Source organism: Lampetra planeri, unplaced genomic scaffold (assembly GCF_965212315.1).
Source record: "Lampetra planeri unplaced genomic scaffold, kcLamPlan1.2.h2 scaffold_1720, whole genome shotgun sequence".
NCBI classification, from domain to species: Eukaryota; Metazoa; Chordata; class Hyperoartia; order Petromyzontiformes; family Petromyzontidae; genus Lampetra; species Lampetra planeri.
This window is the reverse complement of record NW_027614456.1, coordinates 1-16816: the sequence shown is the minus strand read 5'-3', so window position 1 is coordinate 16816 and position 16816 is coordinate 1. Positions and strand designations below refer to the sequence as shown.

At 46.1% G+C, this 16816-nt stretch overlaps 3 protein-coding genes across 5 annotated transcripts; 2 read left to right on the top strand and 1 right to left on the bottom strand.

Moving 5' to 3' along the window:
* Positions 1-3392: 3392 nt before the first annotated feature.
* LOC144739801 (colorectal mutant cancer protein-like) lies at positions 3393-7722 on the bottom strand. Its single transcript, XM_078622695.1, has 12 exons — positions 7511-7722; positions 6944-7166; positions 6691-6870; positions 6198-6427; positions 5877-6017; positions 5659-5747; positions 5469-5553; positions 4975-5209; positions 4663-4821; positions 4043-4128; positions 3646-3768; positions 3393-3558 (listed from the first exon to the last, which is right to left on the bottom strand). Exons 1-12 carry the CDS (start codon positions 7720-7722, stop codon positions 3393-3395), a joined length of 1929 nt encoding a protein of 642 aa, XP_078478821.1.
* A 2344-nt stretch (positions 7723-10066) lies between these two features.
* BABAM1 (BRISC and BRCA1 A complex member 1) lies at positions 10067-11770 on the top strand. 3 transcript variants are annotated; one of them, XM_078622698.1, is made up of 9 exons: positions 10067-10285; positions 10418-10501; positions 10586-10644; positions 10720-10840; positions 10942-11020; positions 11101-11125; positions 11194-11323; positions 11409-11495; positions 11570-11770. In XM_078622698.1, the coding sequence occupies exons 1-9, from the start codon at positions 10067-10069 to the stop codon at positions 11768-11770; spliced, it is 1005 nt and encodes a 334-aa protein (XP_078478824.1). The 3 variants fall into 3 exon arrangements, with proteins under 3 accessions (XP_078478824.1, XP_078478823.1, XP_078478825.1); XM_078622697.1 differs by having other exon boundaries at positions 10067-10501; XM_078622699.1 differs by lacking the exons at positions 10720-10840; positions 10942-11020; positions 11101-11125.
* A 2577-nt stretch (positions 11771-14347) lies between these two features.
* LOC144739800 (uncharacterized) lies at positions 14348-16802 on the top strand (the record flags this gene model as incomplete). Its single annotated transcript, XM_078622694.1, has 7 exons — positions 14348-14551; positions 14704-14901; positions 14965-15029; positions 15159-15377; positions 15446-15665; positions 16417-16566; positions 16674-16802. Coding segments are annotated over exons 1-7 (1185 nt in total), but the record flags the coding sequence as incomplete, so codon positions are not given.
* Between the last annotated feature and the right edge of the window lie 14 nt (positions 16803-16816).

The window sequence follows — 16816 nt, the reverse complement described above, 5'->3', positions numbered from 1 at the left end:
TCTCTTTCTACATTTCTGTTTCTTCTTTCTGCTGATTCATAATCTCTGTTTCATGGCTCAGATAGCGGGATAATCCACCACAGCTTTTCATTTATTCCTACCAGTGTTCCTAATACTGTAGGTTGGTTGATACTGCAGTATGGGAGAAGTCTGACACTGCAAACCGCTGCTGAGACTGACATATTAATACATCAGCATGTTGAACCACAGAGAACAACAATGAAGTCAGCACACAGTCAGAATTACACACCACTGGTGTTATGTACATTACTGCACGAGCAATATGAAAAATGGAGGCCAAAGTGAAATGCGATGAATACTTCATGACGTGTCGACAGATGCACAGTGACGGAGCGCAGACAGTCAGAAAAAGTAGATGTTCAAACAATGCATCCTTTCACCATGTTCGAAAAAAATACCCATTCAGTCACACTCTGCACATATCTTTTATATATTTGTAACATTTCACCACAAGAGTTGGTGTTGTAATCATGGTGGTGAAAAATGTCTTTAGGCAAACAGCTTGAGATGTGGTGACAGAAAGTCAACGTTTGCATTTTATCAAGTATCTCTTAGGTTTGTCTTATCATATCAGGTGTAGTTTTAGAATTATTATTCAGACAGAAAATGTATATCTGTGACATAATTACCGGATGGGCTGACAGCACAAAGGCCGACCGTCTGACTAAGGTCACATCTCTTACATCCGTACCAACAGCACCATCATCGTCCTGACCCCTCTGCAGGCCGGCCGGTGTCAGGAGGCTCACGGAGGTGTGTGGTCAGGTCAGCGTGGCAGCGTCCCAGAGCACCGGGCCGATAAGAGAGGGGCACAGAGAGCATGAGGAAGAGGACTGGAAATGGAGTTGTGACAGGTGAGCTAATGGCCTTAAGAGAGAAAGGGATGAAGCGCAGGCCGTGATCTCTTGATGCAGCTTACACAGGAACAACTTATTAAAATAAGGGACGGATGCAGAGAGTAAGTGAATTGACCTGAAGCCCTCAGGTCACTGCCCCCTTTCTGTGTGTGTGTGTGTGTGTGTGTGTGTACCAATGTGTTTGCGAGTGTGTGAAATTGCATTCACCCTCCCCACACTGATTGACAGCCTCCGCCGCAGCTTCATAATGGTTTGAGTATTTTTCCCAGGCGGAGAACGACTCCTGTCCGCAGGCTGCAGCTCTGACGAGGGCGAGTGGGGGAGGAATCAGTGACGCTGTTTAAATGTTGATGAAACGACAACCAACACATTTCACAAATACTCATTGAACTCAAACTGATCTCGCAGCTCTGTTGCTTTTCATTATAAGTTAGTTTTATGGGCAGATTGTAAAAATTACTCTCATACATTATGATGTAGTCTTGTTAAATGTGAAGTATCCAGGTTGACTTCTGACATCACTGAAATTGAGCAAAAGGCAAAACTATACACCATCTGCACTATGCAGATTAACGCATCAATAGAAATGAATTGTAATTAGTAATAATATTTTTTTCTGTTTTATACTACATGCATGCTTTGCTAAAACAGGTGTTTCTTATTTATTTTTATTGCAAATGTGACTTTTTATTGGCCAGCCTGTAAAATCATAGTGACCACAAACCTGACCTTTGATAACATCCGTCAAGGAAGGAAAACAGTTCTCCTCTGCACTTGATGTGGCCTCTTTGATACAAGAGTCACCCAGAGGTTACAGCCATCTTGTAATCTAAAAAACCTTTGATGAACTCTAAAGCCTGACATAGATCTTCCAGAGCGACAACAAAAAAATAGAACGATAATTGCATCATCCACTCTAATGGCAGCCATTACAACAAAAGCGATGGTGACCTGGAGGTATGGGGGGAGCGGGAAGGACAGGCCCTCTCCGGTGACCTCTGCTCGGGAAAGGGCAAGCTCAGGCAGGAGTCAGGGCGTCAGGGACTCGCCACCTCGTCTGGCACTCTGAACCCCCCATTCTCTGGCTAACACAACAGCCAGGCATCAACGTGACCCTGTGGGTGTGACACTCAACCTTTGCCTTAACCTCCTGACCGCTGGTCACAGCTGCAGCTGACCGCTCTGGGAAGGTCAGGGCACCGGGTCGGCTGGAGGGGAGGGGGGGCGGTACGCGGAGATGATTGAGAGATGATTTAGGAGATGGGGAGAGGAAGGGGATGTGAGGGGAGAGGAAAAGCGGTGTAAGTGGGAGGTGAAGAGCAAATAATGTGCGTTCTCTTTGATTTCCTTACCAAGAATATTTGTGCTATTATTCGTCAGAATGTCTCATTTGTAGGAATAAAATGTGTCTAAGCTTAAAATAGGACACATCAGGTGAAAAGGTACATTGTTTTTAGACATTTATCACTTGTTTCAAGTAAATCAAACAACTTTTCACCTGAAAATCTGCCAGTGGAGCCAGATTTTTTTTTTTTTTTTTTTTGTTAAACATAAACACTTGCTCCACTGGCAGATTTTTCTACATTTTTGTGAAAAGGGAAAATTTGCTTGAAACAAGTGAAAATCATCTATAAAAAAGCTGCTTTTTCTGTCTTCTGTCTGTGTCTTATGTGTCTTATTTTAAGTGTAAAGAGATTTTTAACGACAAATTAGACCTTCTGATAAGAAATAACACACTTCTTCCAGTTTTTGCAGTGATAAAATATGATCCACCCTTTAACCCGTTCCTGGAGGATCACAGCTTCCTGTAGTGACTTCTTGTTGGTTTGAAGTGTTTTGACCTATTGTCTTGCCCATTTTTAGGCTCCCCAGTGTTTCCTGCAAAGTTTTAAACGACACCATGTTATATTTACATCGAGTCTGACTCTTTCTGACGTATGGAGCTTTAAATCACATCCAGACATGAATGTGACATTTAATCTGTGACCTCATTTACAGTGTGATGCTACATGTATCTCACAATTATCACCACAGTTAGGAGCAGGAAATGAACAGTGATGGCTGAAATGGCGAAGGCAAGATGGACACATCCATGAATGTATAAAAAAGAAAAGAAAATCAGTCTCTGACCATGGTCAACTGGCTTTAGAGAGTGTGTTCCTCTGTATAGGAAAAAGGACACGTGTGCTGTGGAGGTCAGCTCCGCACACATTGGTGACTCCTCCACGGCTCTTTGTCTGGAGGACGTGTTGTGATGTGTGTGTCCTGTCGAACATGTTAAGCTTTGGAATCTGGTTCAGTTTACTGACAACTCTCCCAAAAGTTTAAAAAGAGCCCGTGAATACCTGAATACAAAGACGGCCAGTGATGAGTGGAAAGATGAATTCACAAAACCGAAAACAGTTCAGTTAGAAAAACATGTGGTATGTGTACGACATGTACGACACCAAGCAGAGGCTTTGTGCTCTAGCTGATGTGGTTAGCGTGCAGGATGTGTGATTCTCTCATTGAGTCTCACAGAACAGTTTCTTCCCTCCTCCATTCCAGAACGTCCCCGGCTGCCGTTGCCGCGGCGCTCTGGCTGTGCTGACCTTCCATCACTGCTGCCAGTTTCTGCTCCAGCCTCCACACCTGCTCTCGGTACTTCCTGCGAATGTGCCGGTACGAGCTCAAGGCCATGCTGGAATAGACGGCGACTGTACGTCAGCGCATCGGAAATAAAATCTGATTTCTGTTTGAGACGCAGACAGACAGTGAGCGAATTCACCTGTGAGCTTGTGTGAGCCGAGCAACCTGCTCTTCGTTGTCCCTCCTGTTGGAGACGCTGTCTGAGAGAGCTGAGCTCAATGAGTCCTGGACGACAGCCAGTCTCTTCTTCAGGGCTTGTTCCCTGGACAAAAAGATACTGTGAAAATTCGTACAGTACAAGACTAAAGGGCCACGTAACTCAGGGTCAGAGCAGTGAAGGATGCTCTCACACGCTCCTGATGGAAAGAACAACATGATCCCTCGGAAAGTCTGCTTTTCTGCTCATATCGTTCCTAAGCAACAGATTGAAACAAGAGGAGGGAGGTCTGAGGGGAACCGCTGCGATGCTGCCATCAGCAGCACAGAATGAGAATTATGACATGCATCGTTTTAAAAAAAAGAAAACAGCCCTTCACCTTTGGAGGACGGCCTGCAGCTCCTTCAGGATGGGCCTGCTCCGCAGATCAGCGACGCCTCCGTCGCCGCAGAGTTTGGCTGCATTCTGAAACGTCGCATTCCATGAAAGCAGTGTGACCTTTTCTCCTTCACATACAGATTCATTTGAACCAGCATCGTGTGTAAAAACTGCAACGATGAGACTTGGACAGACAAAAAAAATGTGCCCCAGATGCTGTGTGTCGGTGCAGAGGCAGTGCAGGTATTTGCACCACGATCGTGCCTGTACAGCCCAGTGCTACTCGCTCGGTCTGGACACGTTCGTGTCTACAAAACCTTTTCTGAAAGGGACTCGTGCACCTGGTGTACACAGGTATGTCGCGGGACGTGTCCTCCATGTCCTGACAATGACAGAGGTGTGAGGTGCAGACAGCCCAGCAGAAGACCTCATGGAACCAAAATATCACTCTCTGGCCCTGGAGGGATTCTGCTTTGGTAGATGTGTGATTTCCCACGTGGGTGGGACAGATTTGAATCGGGTCTGCCACAGTAGACCAACGTCCCGCTCCCTCTTGCTCATTTCACCTTGACTCTGAATGCTTTGATAATGTGGAATGAACAAAGTCTGCAGTCGGTTCACCTGTTGTTCGGTTTTACAGTCGTCCAACTCCTCACGGAGGCTTTCTGGGACAAACACTCCCACTGCCTCCTGCGCCTTTTGGGACATTAAACTCCACTCCAGACGCCGGAGCTCTTTCTCCTTGAGGCGGATAAGAGCTCGCAAATCCGACATCTCCTCCTGAAACACATCACAAGTCCATCTGCACTCAAAGACTATAAGTTACTGTTACAAGCATCTGTATTTCAGAAACGCAGAGTGTCCAAATACCCAACTGTACTGCTCCGCACTACCACTGTACACATCCTATAAAAGACGACCCTTGACCCCCACCCTGACAGAGACGAGTTCGTGAAACAGCGACGTCTTCTCTTTCTTGCCGTCGGCAGGTTTCCTGCTGTCTTTGGGTACGTGTCCGCCTCTCAACCCAGCCGGGGTCCTGGTATCGGGGCTCATGTTGCCCTCAGCTCCTGCACCGGGCTTCGGGAGGCAAATGGCTGCTCGCTCCCTCTTAAGACGCTCGATTTGCTCTCGGAGAGCAACTTCTCTCCCTGTGGATTCAGGATGTCTGTGGGGTCACAGGCAGTGACAAAACATTGTATCTGAGTTCAGTCTGATCTTGACAGCTGTTCTACCTAGTAAAGGTGTTGATATTAGCGTGTGGGACAGAATGACGGCGTTTCTAAACCTTTGACCTTTGTCAGTGCGATCTACTGTGTTCACTGTCACATGTTTTGCACGCTCCCTGTTTCATAAAGAGCCCTTTAAAAGACGACCTCTGCCCTGCGAGACTCTGCGTTTCCCTCTCCGCTGTGACCCCTGCTGACGAGAAGGAAGTGGACAGCTCCTCAGCTGCCGTTTTCCTGAGCTGAGCCGACGGACCCCCGGCTTGCTGCTCGCCGCCGACCGCCTCTGAAGACAGGAAACAACTGTGAGCCAAAGGAGGTTCGTGTGTTGCTGTGTGTGACTGACAAGCAGGCTTACGTTCACTGAGACCAAAAAGAGCTGTACGAACACCTGCTGCGTCGGCCGGCGGAGGAATGCTTTGGTGCCTCTCAGCGTCATAAAGCGACAGCAGCTCGCTATACGCCTCTTGACACTGCTCGCTGTCAATCACAGAGACACCCAACAAGTATTTCACATGAGAGGAACACAAAAGTGACATGTTACTTCACTGACAGTTAATACACGTGTATTAACAAGCTGACGTGTGTCAGCGTGGTGGATGTGTGTACCAGTATTTGAGAGCCAGCTGCAGCGTGGAGCAGTCGGCCTCCAGTCTTTTCACAGTCACACTCATCTGCTCGGACTCTCCCTTCCTTCTCTCCAGAGCGGCAGTCAGACGTTCGTTCCTCGCCCTCAGCCTCTCGATGCACCTAGACCGCCAGAGGGGGAACGAGGGGTCAAGAGAGAAGAGAGAAGAACTGAAGGGATCTTGTTTTATTCGCGATATGGAAAATGTAGCAAAGCATGATACTTTAAATACTTTAAAATGATGGATGTATGAACTACAAGTACTCCTAACGGGACCAGACTTGGCCCCAGTCTCTGCTGACCTGTGCAGCCGTTCTGTCTCGGTCTCCAGGCTGATGGGGCTGGGACATGGACTGCCTGAGTTAACGGAGCTCAGCGGTGAACCATCTCCCCCCACAGACAAAGATGCTGCTGCTCTTCTGAGGAGTAAAGGAGAACCTGGAAAGGATGGAGAGGACCATTCTGGTGCTCCAGAGGGCCTGTAGGAAGGGGAACAACTGCCGGACCTCCAGGCCCGATGGTGACCGACCAGCTGAAGGACATGAGAAGAGTTATCAGGTGTGATTAACTTTTCAAATCATGAGTTCATTAGTTCATTTACAACCAACGGATTTTATAGGTAAAATTGGAAATAGTATAAATAGTTCACATCCACGGTCTCATAATATAGAATAAACAACAATTTCATGTTGCCGTTTACGACTCAAGGGTCCTTTAATCACAATACATAATTATGAAATCTAATAATCTGATGGCATTAATCTATCTAGGTAAATATTTAAATCATGACTCCACCTTGTTGGTCTCCTCCTCTATGTGGCTGCCTTTTGCTGCCTCCAGCTCCCCCTGGTGGCTGTTAGAGGCGCGTCTGAGGACACAGTCCAGCTTCTCATTCACCATCTCCTCCTGGTACTCTGCCTTTGGTAGACCTGGTGGGCATTTAATGCCAAACTCCTTTTCCATCTCCTCCAGAATCTGCGATCAGGGTACCAGATTATCAGAGGAGCTGAAGAAAGTATTAAGTAGACAGTATTAAGATCCCACTCACCTGAGCGGCCTTCACCCTGCTGTCCTGAGCAGCTCTCAGATGTTCTCTGTGCTTTTCTTGGTCACTAGATGTGATGGGAGTCGCCCAGGACCTTCTGCAGCTGATGGAGTCCTCCACTGCTGTTAAAGCCTCCTGGAGTTTTGTCCAAACGACACCACTGCCCCCTGTAGGAAGAGCAGGATTAATGCAAAAAATGGAGAGAGACTGATTTATTTTCTTCCAGCTGGGGTAGGTTTTCAACACACATTTGTCAGTTGTCACAAATGTTACTTGGCCTGGTGGGAAAAGCTCACTGACATATGGTTACTGCTCAGACGCCACAGACACGGTGTGCTGATACAAACCTCGGTGAGGCAGTGAAGGTTTGGATGTGACTTGAGCAGCAACGATCTTCTCTGGGCTGCTTCTGACCAGCCTGTGTGACAGCAGGTCTGGGAACAGAGGACTGGGGGCTCCTTGGGACCTCAGGTCTCCTGGATCACTGCACAAGAACAGAAGTAGAGCGGGAGAGGAAGTGAGCGTCACCTTGAACTACATGGTATGCGTTATGCATGTATGGTATATTACCTTGGTGGCTTTAGTGACCCCATCTTTCTGTTGACTTCAGCGATGATGCTGAGCAGCGTGCCGACCTCGGCCTCACACTGAGCCAGTTCTGTTGGTGAAGGTTCACCCTCAGGGTAGAATGCTGGGCCCATCATGTCCTTGTCCCAAGCTGGTCCCGTGTCCAGGATATCACATCTGACCAGACTGGAATCCTGGACATTCAAGACATTCATTACGCTGCAACTGATGTGAGTCTATTCTATTCAAAAAACATCTATAAAAAGTTCTATCTATCTAAATCTCTCAGCTATTGGAACAGACGGGTCGGAGTGTTTGGTGGCTATTGTTTTGAGCGACGGAAGAGGAGGAAACTAAAACATCCTGCGATCACGCTTCCTGCTTAGCAAATATTTTTACATTGAACCACCTTTGGTGATGCACAAACATAAAGATAAAAGATAAAGATCAAGATAAAATGATGCAACAGTCATAAGAAAAGATCTTTTATATATACTGTATGTAGTTCTACCTTGTGCCTTGGTTGACTGTTGTGTGTTGTCTGCTTATTTTATGTCTCTCTTTTTATTTCCCACTTAATGGTATGGTTAAATTTAGTTAATTTAGTTAGTATATTTATCTAGTTGGTTCTTCATTTATTGCACTATTTATATTACAGTTAGTACTAGTTAAATTTATGGACTATTTGTACTTTTTTGTACCGTTTGCACCGTGTGTTGAGAGGTGTGTAATTTCATCTGTGCTCTATATCACACATATACAGTACATTTGACAATAAAGTTGACGTTGACTTTGATCTTTGTGATTTCAGATTTTCACTCTCAAATGTACGGTGGAGACTAGATCAACTGATCACCTACTCAACATTCCTTATTCTTACTTCGTCACATCAGCCAACCAACCCCACATATTCTGCACATCGGACAGAGCATATGAGCAGCCAAAAACCAACGGCAAGTCTTGACACACACACACACACACACACACACGCACACACACACACACACACAAATAGATGACCTGTTTGACATTTACTCAAATTTACAGGTTTGGAAAGATGAGGAGGATGTGAAAACTGAACATACTGAAAATACTCCTCAGCTACTGGTTTGTAACGGTTACACCAGTGTAACCTTCTCAGTATAACATCTCCAACCCTGTCATAAAAAGGTGAAGCACATTTTCCAAGTCTCTTCACACAATGCTGACGATGACTTACCTCCATATTTAGCTCTTAATGGCTGTAGCACTGAACCGGAGTGTGTTGTGGCCATTCACTCACCACTCCGCATTTCATCAAATGAAAGGTTTTTGCTGGCTTTTTTTTTTTTTGCTGTTACATTTTCCAATAAAGAGACAGAGTCTGCTTCAGTCCAACACGTTCAGTCCCAGCATGTCCGCCAGTGCTCAGTGTGATGAATGAAGTAAGTGGAAAACACTCATGAAGTCATCCCCACCCATTCCTTGTCACTGTGTGTCCTTTCCTGTTTTGACCACACTTCACTTCCATGGCTTTTTATTGGGAACTATGAGCAGTGGTGTGACCTCTAAATGTACCCTGCAGATGCAAAAATAAATAGACGATTGAATAAGAGGAAAAGTTGTGCGACATGATTTAATTCATCACTGAAATGATGAAATGATGAAATTATAGTGGGGGCATTAGTTACAAAATTGTTTGCTTTAGATTTTGCAAAATCATGCTCACAACAAAATCAAATGTGGTTCTCACAAGCTTATTTTTCCATATTTCCATATATTTGAGTTTTAACCTGTATTTATTGTCAACCTGTATTTATTATTACTAGTTACAAATTACAATGAAAATATCTTTCACTGAGGACTAATATTGTACACTTACTTGGGTTCTTACAAAAGAAAGGCAAAATATACTTTCTCCATAAACTTCATTACCCATAATTCTAAGAGCGAGAGGAAATGTCATTTCCGTTGCGGAAGTTCAAAACAAATATTAGCTCGTCGGTGAAACATTCTGCCATTTCCAATGAGTTGTTAGATCTCTAAATCTTACAACAATCTCAGGTTTAAATCACGTAAGTTTCCTCATTATATTTTCACATGAAACATTTCAAATCCTGCCCGTCGGGTCTTTTGGCGTGATGCTAGTCTGGCTAATGCTAACAGCTCTGCTTGCTAGCTGCGATGTCATTAAACAGCATCTGCTAGCATAGATTGTCTCTCACTGCTCTGCCTATTATGAATAGAATATACATTATGTACAACTGCAAACACAATAGATGTATCCTTCCCAATAATCTACACAATGAATTTTGGGTTCATATACACAGAATCACTGCTTTTTTTGTGCCATGCTTTAAGAGTGTCAGGTAGTATTTATACTAACACAAAAAAAACTATTATTAAAGTGTTAAGTGTGGGTGTTTATTGTGAGCTGCTCTCTTGTGTCCATTGAAGGGTCAGAAACAGACTTTTTCACACAATTGAAAATAAAATCAGAAAATGTGTGCCAATGAAATGTATTAAAAAGGAAAATCAGTAACCCATCTAAATTCACTCCCTTCAGCCCCTTGTGTATCCATGGAGACGCCTGAGCCTGGCCCTGCAGATGGGGAGGAGCGCCTGGTGGAGCTGCGACCACGGACACGCTCCAACCCTGAGGGTGCTGAGGACCGTCGCAGCAGTACGGGCAGCATCGGCGGCAGCAGCAACCCTAACATATCCCAGCCCGCTGTGGGCAGTCGTGTAGAGGGGGAGGGCGAGGCCTCTTCCAGCGATAGCCCCCCGAGTTCCACCACAGTGACAATCTCTGCAGCTGCTTCTCAGGCTGCAGCGCCCGTGACCGCCGCTGTAGCAGCAGCTGCCGCCGGCGTCTCCATGCCGCTTTCAACTTCTGCTGTTGCAGCCAAAGAGAGGCCAAAGCCCACACAGCAGCAGCCCCCACTGACAACCTCTGTCCCTCCTCCAGCTGAGTACCAGCTCCGGGTGCCCCGTGTCAACTGCCCAGAGAGAGTGGTAGGCCAGCAGTTCAGACACTTGACAATCCAAACCAAAACATGTGTACACATTCTCTGTGCTGTCTGTTGTCCTCCGTCATAGATTATCTGCTTAGACCTCTCGGAGGAAATGTCTTTACCAAAGTTGGAGTCTTTTAATGGGTGAGTTGTAATTTTCCTTTCGCCAGTGAAAATGTCCTTTGTGTCATCACAACCTTCACTGGTGTTTTTGTTCAGGTCTAAAACGAACGCCCTGAATATATCCCAGAAGATGATCGAGATGTTTGTCAGAACTAAACACAAGATTGACAAACGGCACGAGTTTGCTCTGGTGGTGGTCAACGATGACGCCCTGTGGGTGAGCCAACGAGCTTTGAATCTGCTGCCAGCGCCCAGCGACCTGTTGATTGAGAAGATGGTTCTTCTCCCCTTTCATTTGTTTGTGTGTCTGCGTGTCAGCTGTCTGGCTTCACGTCGGACCCCAGGGAGCTGTGCAGCTGTCTGTATGACCTGGAGACCAATGTGTGCGAGTCCTTCAGTATCCTCCCATTGAAAATGAAATGAATGCTCACTGATAGCAGGACAAATCCATGAGTGGACCTTAACCGTGTGCTTTAGACCTGGAAGATCTCCTCAATGTAATGTAAGTACTGTCTATATGCAGCCAAGTTCTCTAAAGCACTCTATCACATGGTGGGATGCACTTTGCAGCCGTCAAAAAGTTGACTTGCCGTCGATGGAGAATGTTCAGACCATCCCACCTCCATACGTGGTGAGAACTGTTCTCATCTACAGCCGCCATGCAGGACAGCTCCAGTTCAGCCCGTCTGAAGCAGTTGCTGTAAGTCTGACCCAGTGATGCTTGCCAATTTGTTGTATTCCTTCATGTGGTTTGAATTAAAGTGACTGCTCGTGTCCTGCTGCAGAAAATGCTCCAGTCTCCATATTTTTTCTTCGACGTGGTCTACCTCCACAACGGGGCAGAGGAGCAGGGGGATGAGACGAGCTGGAGGGTGAGTGAACAAAGCACATACTGAAATACTTGACTCCCTACATGAGGACTGGACGGTGTGTTTTCTGTCTCCAGGACAACTACACCTCCTTCTGCAGCCTCGACTCAAAGGGCATGTGTTATCGCTTCGAGGTGTCCCTGAGCGGCCCCGCCATCGAGCTGCACAACTGCATGGCCAAACTTCTGGCTCATCCTTTACAGAGACCGTTCCAAAGCCACGCGTCGTACAGCCTCCTGGAGGGGGACGAGCCACAGGACGTTGAGGCTACGGTCTAGGACAGGACACACACACACACACACACACACACACACACACACACACACACGTAACGTAACAGATCAGGGCAGGGGTTCGGCTCTGATGGCTCTTCATTGCACTGCTGTCAGTGAGAGAACGTACAATTACTGATTCATCTTATTGCTGGTTGATGATTTCATGGTGGACTAGAAGGCGACAACAATGTCTTTTTAAAAACTAGAAACTAGAAATGAGCTGCAGTAGACATGGTGAACTCACTCACAGAAGTCTTACCAAGTGAGATCCGCTGGAACAGAGACACTGAAGAAGTGAAAACAATGTACTGTACCACAAAAGTCCCACGTTGTCAGATGGCCTTTCCTTTTTATTTGATGATTTCTACCTGCTAATTGCTGTTATTCGTCGGTGGACAAAGACAGAATGTACGTGAATGTAGATGTGATTATTTTCTTTGACAATGATCTCCGTAGCATCGACTCGACCCTCAATCTCCCACTCAACACATGCATGTATCACACTGCACAGACTTTTGTTTGTGGCCATTAAATCGTATGTTTGTAGAAGTTTTGTCGTCACGTGGACGTGGTTGTCGTGTTCTCTACTTTTTCGTCAGGAGGTGGCAGCAACTCCCTCTAGAAAGGGGTTTGACCCTGAGGTCAGTGAGTGATCATAAGAAGGAAGGGGAGAAAGAAAAGTTCACATTTTTAAAGATGCTGAATATACTGACAGAGTAGCAATGATGTTAAACTGTGAAAACACCATCGCTCATTTGATTTGACAGAATGAGTAAACTTTTGTTCGATGGAATGGGGTTATCGTGGTAAATACTCTCTCTTATCCACCGCTGGCGTGAAAATTATATGTCTATAAAGATAAGCTTTCCGGTGTCTAGTAGGTTATCGAACAAAATGTTTCTGTCTCATTTTTCATCTGTTATGTTTCCTGTTTTTGCTCAGAAGTGTATCTCACGTCTGTCCTGACTTCCCTCATTCGCTGTCACTAACGTTCCTTCATAATTTAGCTTTTTTTGTCAGGACAGCTTGTTAGGGAGACAATGGGGGGCCGGAAAACATGGGCCCAGAAGACCTTTCCCCTTTCAACCCCCTTCCCCAGCAGCGCTGCCTGTTCCTCACGTCATCAGCGCAGATAACAGCTCCAGGGAGGATCCCCTGAGTCTGTGCCGCTGGGACAGTTTGTTGTTCCCTCATCCCTGAAGAATGACAGGTTCCTATTGTTTTCATTCTTTCACTCCTCCATTGCCATGACTCCTTTCCGTACTGGCTTGGGACAGGACATGGTGGAATTTTCTTTTTCCTTTTTTTTTTCTGCTCTTTCTCCTTTTACGGTTCACTGTGCACAGGCCAGAGAGAATGGAATAGAATAGAAAAGACCTTATTGTAATTGCACACGAGTTACAAGGAAACTGCACGTAGGGGCCACTCTGCACCACGAAAATAAAAGAGGAAAAAAAACAGTAACAATAGCAAGGAACAGTTTAAGACAGTGAGGTTTAATGGTTAAAACGGTTAAAACTGTTAAAGGTTTAAAAAGGTTCAAAGTACCAGTTAGATTTAAAGAGTGCGGTGTGCATTTGTTAATGTGGTGTCATATCGGACCGTGATGGGATCTGATGGGAGTTCTGTGTTCACCTCTGCATCAGTACACAGTCACCTACGGACAAATATTATCGACCTGTCTGCCGTTTATCTGTCTCACACTGCACTCGCCCCTTAGAACTATCATGAATGCTTTCAACCAGAATATGTGATGAGAGGTTTCACAGCACCACCAGAGTGACCATCACTAGATAGTTATTAGGATCAGGACCCATGATGCTCCGCTGTAGAACAAAAAACAATCTGCTCACATGAGACCCAAGGACCCAAACAAATGACTGAAACGGAATCTTCTACATTCAAATCATGTTGCACCTGCCCTTGGTCGTAGTTTAGTGGAGAAAATGTTAGTAAGTGAATGTCTAGCACCTGTTACCAATACCCTGCATCACATTTTAATACACCCGTTACTGTGGTATAATGTACAGCTCTTTGACTTGTAACGCATTGTTGTTGTTTTTTTTATACAGCAATACTAACTGAACGTTTTGATTGCACCACCATGTGCAGACAAGTAATACATCTGTCAGTCTTTGCAGATTTATTTTGATCACAACATATCTGCTGCGGCGTTTCCCCACAGTAAGCATTGGTGTTTATTAAATTCCTCCCCTCAAAACAAATCTATTTTTGCTGCAACCACATGGGAAAATGTGATCATTCGAGTGGCCGTGCTGCTGGAGGCGGTAGCTGTGACAGAGGTCGCTGAGGGAGGAGAGGGGAGGTGAGGGCTGGGCCAGGATGGAGTGGAAGTGTGCCTCCTGCAGCATTTATAAACATGGCCCCCTTACACTCCTGAGGGTCATTGTTTACATTCATCCATACGTGCCCTCTCTGCCTGTACATCTCTGCACCCGGACAGTGAATCAGCTCAGCTGCTTCTTCCTTCTCTGCTGCCCGTCAGAGCGGAGACCTTGTGGATTTTATTCCAGTTGACATCTTCCAAACCAGCCGCCACCATTCCCCCCCCCGTCGGTCATGTACAGCTCCAGCTACTCTCAGGCCAAGTTTGGCCTGGAGGGAAGGGAGCCGCTGCACAGGCCCAAAGGAAAGAGCTGCGGCTACTACCTGAGGATCATGTTCTTCTTCTCCTCCCTGATCCAGTCCCTCATCATCGTCAGCCTGGTGCTCTTCCTCATCTACGGACAGCCTGAGAAGTCGGCTGCGGAGAAGCGGGTCAAGGTCAGTGATCTGCCCCGGCTGAGGGAACCTGTGCAGCTCCGGGTCATCTCTACGGCCGTTGATTGATTTTTGATTTCTGTCCGTGAAACTGTTTTGATGGCGCTGTGAAATATGTGATTGTCATGGAATCTGGATGGTTTGTGATTGCACAGGAGCTGGAGCTGAACTACAACAGGCTGACTGAGAACAACATCCAGCTGAGGAAGGAGAAAGGCGAGCTGGGATCTCAGCTGGGAGCTCGCACGGCCGAGAAGGCTGCTCTGGAGAAAGAGTGTGAAAAGCTGAGGACGGACGCCAACAAGACAGTGACCGACTTAAAAACAAAATTGGTATTTCTATCAGCTTTCCTCGTTAACACATTCATGGTCGTTATGATTCACTCCCTCTCTAAACGTGTCGTTATTCATTCACAGACAAACAGTGAGAAGCAGCTCGCAACGGCACGTTCGTTTGTGCCTCCGCGTTGTCCCGCACCTGCACTACAACAGCCTGTGGTCACTTCTGGCAGTATGTACTTTAGCACAAATGTTCCAATAAACACAAGTGTTGCTGTTTTTGTCCAAAATAACATTCTCTTTAGGACTTGAGTGTATTTCATTTTTTTTCTGTCTCTGAACTCTCCAGGTGAGATAAAGACTTTGCAGACCCTGAACGCCCAGCAGAAAGCCATGATCAATCTAATCGAAGCCAACTTCACCCAGACAGTTCAGTACCTGAGCCAGGAGAGAGACATCGCCCTGAAGGACAGAGACACCCATCACCAGGACGCCATCACTCTGCGCAAGGACAACGCCATGCTGAAGGAGCAGCACTCCACCTACACCAGGTTGGTTCCTCCACCCTCGTCTGTGTGACAGCCACGATGAAGCATTACAAAACATTTTCTTTGACTAGGAAATGTAAAGAAGACTTTGCTCATTCTCTGGACGGGATCCAAACGGTCACCAGGAACTTTCTGAACAGAATCAACAACCTGTTTCCGCACCAGCTGACCTTTCACCTCACCTGTGAGAGCCAGCAGGAGCAAATGGAGAAGATCAGAAACAGCTGCACCAACCTGTCCCGAGAGGTGGAGAACAAGTTTCAGCTGTATTTAGACAACGTAGGCAACAAGGTGTGTGTGCAACAACTTCTTCTGTTTTGTGGTTTTCGGTTGTGCTTACATCGTCACAATGTGAGGTGACTCGGCTGTTGTATCAATAAGGAATGAAATCGGTGGGTTTCCATTGTTAACAGTCTCTCATCCTGTCTAGCCAACTCACTTTCATAAACTACTGCTGGAATTCTCCAAAGAACAATTTGAATGGGAAACCACGTTCTCGGGAGAGGAAGTCGACCGCTGCTCGTTGGCGATAAATCTAAGTACAGAGACAGATGTCCACTGAGGGGAACCCGGGGTCAAAGTAGAGCTGAAGCATGTTGCTGTGCTGATGCAGCTGATACCACAGTGCAGGAGAACAAAAACACATCCTCAGCACATATATGACCCCCCCCCCCCCCACACACACACACACACACACCCAAACACCGCCGACTATCGTCAAGTAGGGGGTTAGGTAGGGTGGATTCATGTTGTCGGACCTTAACGCTTTATCTTAACTTGTCTTACAACTTATAAAGTTGTAAGTAAATGTAAGTCCAAGAGTCTTAAATCCAAAAAAATGTACTTTCATTTGGGTCAATGAGGGTGGTTGCAGAGTTTTGCCTGCAGTAATTGTACCTAATCTCACCTTTTTCAGTCATTCCAGTTCCATTTACGATCAAAGCTCCTCTGTCGTGAACTTTAAGTCTGTGGTTTCATCTGTCTGGGCCCAGTTTGTTGCCGAGTTGAGGAAACCATCACATGATCATTTTCTTTCTTCCAGGTTTCTGAGATTCAATCCCTGTCGAGTCGTCTGGAGGTACAAAACTCACACTTGAACGCAGACCTGCAGCAATGTGAAAAGAAACACAGCGAGACGGTCGCTGACAGCAGCATGCAGCTTCAGCTCAAGCAGAAGACTCATGACGAGAAGGTGACTCGTGTTTACAGTCGTAAACTTCATCAAAAACGACACCGCATCTTCTCATGTGATTATGACGCGTTTTCCCGTTAAAGTGAAGCTTGTATTTTGTCATTCAGATGGAGAGACTACTGATGGAGCAGAATCGGCTCAGAGAGGAAAAGAAGCTGCAGGAAGACAGGTTGACCCTGAAAGAGAGGGAGCTGCAGACTCTGAAGGGAATGATCGCAAGTCAGCCCAACTGTAAGGTAAGTTACTTCAG